At 42.5% G+C, this 6,260-nt stretch overlaps 2 protein-coding genes across 2 annotated transcripts; both read right to left on the bottom strand.

The window, feature by feature from the left end:
• Positions 1-858: 858 nt before the first annotated feature.
• On the bottom strand, positions 859-2,367 carry LOC116210272 (transcription repressor OFP7). Its single transcript, XM_031544122.1, has 2 exons — positions 1,786-2,367; positions 859-1,698 (listed from the first exon to the last, which is right to left on the bottom strand). Exons 1-2 carry the CDS (start codon positions 2,243-2,245, stop codon positions 1,118-1,120), a joined length of 1,041 nt encoding a protein of 346 aa, XP_031399982.1. The 5' UTR covers positions 2,246-2,367; the 3' UTR covers positions 859-1,117.
• A 2,095-nt stretch (positions 2,368-4,462) lies between these two features.
• On the bottom strand, positions 4,463-5,588 carry LOC116212012. Its single transcript, XM_031546581.1, has 2 exons — positions 5,253-5,588; positions 4,463-5,167 (listed from the first exon to the last, which is right to left on the bottom strand). The coding sequence occupies exons 1-2, from the start codon at positions 5,565-5,567 to the stop codon at positions 4,565-4,567; spliced, it is 918 nt and encodes a 305-aa protein (XP_031402441.1). The 5' UTR covers positions 5,568-5,588; the 3' UTR covers positions 4,463-4,564.
• Positions 5,589-6,260: the final 672 nt, after the last annotated feature.

Raw genomic sequence — 6,260 nt, 5'->3', positions numbered from 1 at the left:
ATCTAGGATTCAAGTTCTTGTAAATGTAGAAAATCCATGCTGTAAGAGTTTTACTCCTTAGTGGACTGACCCGGTTCGATTGGATTAGCGTAATTAAATTTTCAAATATCAATGTTCACACCGAAAAAATATAAAATTAAATTCTTGAAAAAATTACTGTAGAATCGCCCTAAAATGTACATGCCATAAATGCGGAACATTTAATATCGAGAGCAATATGAAAATGTGGATACATTGGTAAAATTTCTCTTTGCCCGGGAAGGATGTTAATTTGTTGATATTATGGAATATTATGATTCTCCTGTGAACTGAATGTTGTAGGTGCTGAGTGTTATGTTGTCTCATATTAGTCGGCCCGAGAGTGACTCGGTCTAGTTCCAAGGTAGCTTATGACGAGTGTTTAAGGAGTTTTAGGGTGCGTTTGGATTTAGAGTTAAAGTAATTTTGATTTTGATTTTGATTTTGATTGTGGAAAATAACAAATGAGATGTGATTATAAATTTGATTTAGGAAACGTGTATTTTTGTTGTGTAATGTGTTGAGTTAAAGTTAAAGTTAAAATTTTTGAGTTGGGAAATGTGTGTTTTTATTGTGTAATGTGTTGAGTTAAAGTTAAAGTTAAAATTAAGACTGCGTTTGAATTGTTAGTGTAATTTTAGAATCATGATTTTGATTTTTCTAAACAGGGCATTAGCGTTTAAGCTAAAATGGACCCGAGACCATATAAGTCAATAAAAATTTAATACTAACGCAATTAATGAGTTGTAGAACCAATTTTACTCATTTAAACAAGAAGAATGGATTAGCAGATTATCCTATATTGATTCAGGTAACCTGCTATTCAATCCAAGAAAACTGTACTTGCTAAGGGTTGTTTTTCGTCGAATTCGGTTTCAGTTCTCAGGGAGTGAAATCCATGCCTGACGAACTCGGTACCTCAGGTCTATGATCAGCCCTTAATTACAGGAACTACAATAATGTCATTACCTAATATTGAGCAGGAACAGCAGAAAACTGATTTAATAAAGAACTAGATCGGACAACATTAAAATCATCTAAATTTCCTGCATAGGTTTCTGATCCATCATAATTCATATGTACTTGGTAAATAGAGATGTCATTGGATGTCCCGGATAAATGCGGATGCTGTGGACGACCTCCGGCAGCCAAAGAGGGCCTCCCAGATCTCGGAGAAGGCAGCGACGATAGCACCGTGGTGGCGGCTCGAGTTGAGGGACAGGAAGCAGAGGAGGAGCTGCTCGAGATCTTCTTCCTCGAACATCTCCTTCTCCACGATCATCTCCATCATCGACCCTTTGAAGTCCTCGTAAGGACAATCCGACCTCTTTACCACCGCGAAGCTCTCCCTCACCTTGGCCGCCGGTTGACCCTCCAGCACCACACATGGCGGTGCCAGCTTCCGGAAAACTGCCGAGAGCCTGGCCGGCGACGATATCGCCACCTGGGGCTCCGGATTGTAACTCCCCCTAGCTTTCCCCTTATTCCTCCGGCTGCGCTTCTTCTTCTTCATGGCTTTGTTGGTCTCAGATGCTTCAGTTTCTTTTCTGATACCGTCCGATGACGAGTCGGTGGAGTAGCTTCTAGAGGAGGAAATGAGGAGCATCTCCGCCGACTCTTCGTCGTGAAATCCTTCTCTCCCGTTGTCGGTTTCCTCGCTGCTGAAGAGCCCGCTATGACCTGTCTCGATCGGCGAAAATGCACAGCATATAACAATCGCCAAATAAAAGAGGAATAGAAAACAGACGAGCACAAGCAGCATTTCACCTGAGGAAGTGCTAATGCGCGGCCTATAGGACGCCGGTTTCCTCTTCCTGTTCCTCGGCCGCCGTTTCCTTCTCTCCAGCGGTGGCGGCGCGTGAGTGTTCCGGCCGCCATCGGAGGCCGATGAGCTGTACGTTTTCCTGCGGGGAGCGGTGGCTGTGGTGGCGGCAGCCACAATAACATGGAAGCCGGCCTCCTGCTTCCACTGGAACTTCTGCGATCCGGTACGACGAAGGTTGATGCGAGATGATCTGTCGCCGCAGCCGCAGCTGCGGCAATAGGATACGAGGGAGGAGGGGACGTGGCAGGCGTTGAGGAAGCACCGGCTGGGGTCACCGAGGGACGGAGGGGGCCGGGGGAGGAGAGAAGGGACGGGGACGGGGTCGGAGGGGAGGGAGGTCGGGTCCTTGGAGCGGCAGGACTGGAGGAGTCGGGAGATACGGAGCCTCAAGCGCCTCGCCATACCTCTGCCGTCTCCAGTGTGTTTGCAGTGATGCCTTTTTCCGGTGGAAGTAAATCAGAGAGAAAAAGGTGACTGTTCATTTATATGTGAAAAGCGCGCAGGAGAATAAATATTCAATGAGTGTTATCGTAGGTAGATGAGTATATACCAATGGATACGCTTACAAGTGGAAGTATGTAGAGTCATGGTAACTTTTTTTTTTTTTTGATAAATTAGTCACTGTAACTTTTGTTTGCCATTTACATGTAACGTTACTCATTCAAATGACTGAATAATACTCACCAAATATTTATCATACATGTTACTCATTGAAAGGTTTTTCGTTAGTTGTTTGAAAGGTATATGCGCTTAATAATTGAAAGGTGTAATTTATTTGAAAAAGCATAAAAAATTTGTTTGAAGATTCCGTGTACCTTTACTTTCAACCTTTTTTTTTTTTGCTGGAACACTTTCAACTCATTGAACTGCACAGTAACAAATATATAGTTCAGTAAATGATAACTTAGGTGGTGTTTGGTTTTAGGATACAATCTTAAAATCACAATTTTAACTCAACTTTACCCACTACAAAACAAAACAACACATCAAAAGTCAATAAAAGTGGAACCCACACATAAACATTACATTTCACTCCTTCATAATACAATTCCATTACTATTAATTCTCAACTCCACCCGTTCTTGTAAATACTAATAGGCTTGTCCTCTTTCAACGTGCCAAATTTGATATGCAATACGGTCACGTACTATATCCATCTCCCTACTGCTCATGTCAATATCATTTCGGATTCCATTTTGTTGAGGCGGATTACGAAATTCATCATAATATTGCCACGCATCACCATACTCCTCAAATGAGCTATCGCGATAACTATTGATCCGAATGAAATTATGCAACATAAAGCAGGCAAGCGCAATTTGTCCTTGACGACGCGGTCTGAAGTTTGACATTTCCCGCAATATTCCAAATCTGTTCTTCACGACACCGAAGCACCGTTCTATAACGTTACGAACGGATGCGTGACGCTGATTAAACAACTCTTCCATCGTCGTTGGAGGATTGTCATTATTGAAGTCACTGCGGTGATACCGTTGTCCTTTGTAAGGGGCCAAATAACCGGGCACATTTGGGAAGCCCGCATCAACTACATAATATTGTTCTGCGTGCAGACATGTACAAATAATGTATATATATGATGTTCCATATGTTTATCGAAATACAGAAGAGCTTAACAAGAGAACATGGTATATGGAAAGTAACAACTTACCGCCTTGTGGTGCAGGGAATGTCGGTAACGTTGCGGCATCAGCAAGAATTCTAGAGTCGTGTGCCGAACCCTCCCATCCGGTCATGACATAAGTGAATATCATTTGATGGGAACAAACAGCAAGAACATTTTGCGTTATGTCACCGTTTCGATCGCGATACGCGCCTCTCACCAAAGCTGGCATAATAGCTTTAACATGAGTTCCATCAATTGCCCCGATGCAATGCTGCAGTAATAATAAAAATCGATACGAATTACAGTACATGTAATAAAAGAATAGAAGTTAATTTCGACAGCTGTACGATAATTACCTTAAAAAATGGATACCATTGTCGGCATCCGCGAATTTCTGGCTGCTCCTCAACTCGGTCTTATGTACGTTGGCACTAACGAATGAAGTCCTTGAAGTATTAAATTGAATGCTCGTGAGACCGTCTCCTTAGAATGCTGAAAGCGTTCGGCAACAACGGCATATCGAGTGCTATGTGCAACTACCAATAAGAACATTCCAAGCATCTCCTCGACGGTCATACCTTTCCTTGTATTTCGAATGCCACAGTTTGCTCTTAATGTGTCGCACAAATTATGAAATACGTGAGGGTCCATCCTGAAATTCTCGTAACATCTTGTGTCATTTGAAAGCACTTCGTTAATGTACTCACTGCCTCGTAGTGCCGACGTTCTACAAGGACGTGCACGGGGGACTTGCTGTTCAGACATTGCATCGTGGATCGCCAAAAGGACGGGCAAATCATCTACGCTGCTGTCGTCATCATCGCTGGATGAATTATCATATCGCATTGAGTTCGCATACCTTGCCATAATTCTCTTCCGTTGAAGGTGACGAGCTGAATAAACAAACGTTAACATGATATATTATCAACAAATAGCAACAATTGCCGAAGGGAATAACATTTCGTAAGACATAGTCAATGCATTATCAAAGACAATCATGTTCAAACATAACAGTAAAGGAAAACAAGGGTCTGGTTAATGTCATAACAGAAAAAACCGAAAGTAACAAACACATATGAGCATAAAATGTCGGTTGTTCAAGGATGAACAAGGTTGTGCAACCATTCGCGCCTAGCTTCTTCGTACATCCAAACAAACGCCTGTCGCCATCGTTCATCCTCCGTAATACGTGCTGTACCGGCCAGATACTCCCGTACAGAAATTGTTCCCCTCATTTGATTGAGGATTACCATGGCTTCTCCGATGCTGTTCTGTGCTGGTTTCTCTGGGCTCGTCACTGACTTGCTCTTCTTTGACTCCGGAGGGGTAGAATTTTTCGCTTTGTCCTTCTTCACCTTACTTTCCTTGTACAAGTCGATCAACTCCTGCAACTGCGACTTGTTGCTTGAACCTCTCTTTCTCACGCGTCGCCGCGACCCTGTGACGACAGGTTCCTCAGCTTCATCAATTGGATCATCACTGTCGCCGGATCCCTCTGCAAGATCGATAGCCTCTTTGCCACGGCTGTTCCGTAATGCTAGAAATTCCTCTTCTATGCGTTCATAGGATCGGGGGCTATGAGGTGGGTCGGTTGATGAAATTCGTAGTCCCCCTGTTGCTGACGATGTTTTGTATATCAGTTTCAAGGCCTCATAATGCTTACATCCTTTTGACCGAAAAGTCCTGAAGTTACTGTTCCGCTACATGTTATAAACATGCAATACTTAGTTACAACGAGTTTGCGTTAAATATGCAACTTGAAAGAAAGAGTAAGCGGTCCAGTACCTTGATAAACTTGTCCCAAATATCAGGATTCGCTTTCACGGTGTTAGTCGGCCCATCCCAACCAACTCCTGTGTGCTGAATCAACTCGGTGAATTGTGTGTACTGTGTCTTCATCCTTTGTGCTTTTGTTTTGACCTTGTCGCCGCCAAGAATCACACCTGGGAATTTCTCTTCCAGTTCCTTACTTATCTGTTCCCAGTCCTTCATTCTCCAACTTGATGTATGCGTCCTTTGGAATTTATCGACCAAAATGTCAACGAATGCACTCTCAAGCTCGTCGGTCCACTCAACTATGCCATCACCCTTGGGAGCCATCTCAGTTGCAGAGAAGTACCGATAACTTAATAATGCACATACAACAGTAAAGGTTAACTAGGCAAATACACACTCATACATGCAAGACATGTAGAAGCTATGAGCTGAAAGTGTATTACGGACTAGAGGCATTGATAGATAAATGCAAGGAAAGAATGCCATAGCGAGGCCACAAGCACATTATGTTCCAATGCAGCAACATAAAGTGTTGTTCAAAATGTAAACTTAAAAAGAAATACTGAATCTCCATCGATGAAAATACCTACCTGCTTGATTCAAATTGCTTTATAAACTCAGAGTAGGTCGGTGGCAAGTAGTCTACTATGTTGTCGAGGGTCTTCTTGCGGCGATAGAACCTTGAAGTATTAAATTGTGGTAACTAAGTCGATGCCGCCCTCCTGTTACACAGTATAAACAATATTTATGGCATTGGTATACTTAGAAGAGTACTAGTAAATGCATGTGAAAGTATAGAAATATTGCACGCCACACCATAAAAGAGATGGATACACTCTTTTCTATAGGAGCCCCAGGCCTTGAAATCTCTGGAGAAAACGATGGATAGTTCATAGAAATTTATTTATGTTGTTTGGAAATCAACTACAAAACAATAAGGCTGCTAACTCATACAAAAGCATAACTGATTTTACTTCTTTTCATCAGGAGGACAATCGTATCTAGGCAAATCAAACA

The sequence above is a fragment of the Punica granatum genome, chromosome 6 (genome assembly GCF_007655135.1).
Source record: "Punica granatum isolate Tunisia-2019 chromosome 6, ASM765513v2, whole genome shotgun sequence".
NCBI lineage: Eukaryota > Viridiplantae > Streptophyta > Magnoliopsida > Myrtales > Lythraceae > Punica > Punica granatum.
This window is presented reverse-complemented; position numbering and strand designations above follow the sequence as displayed.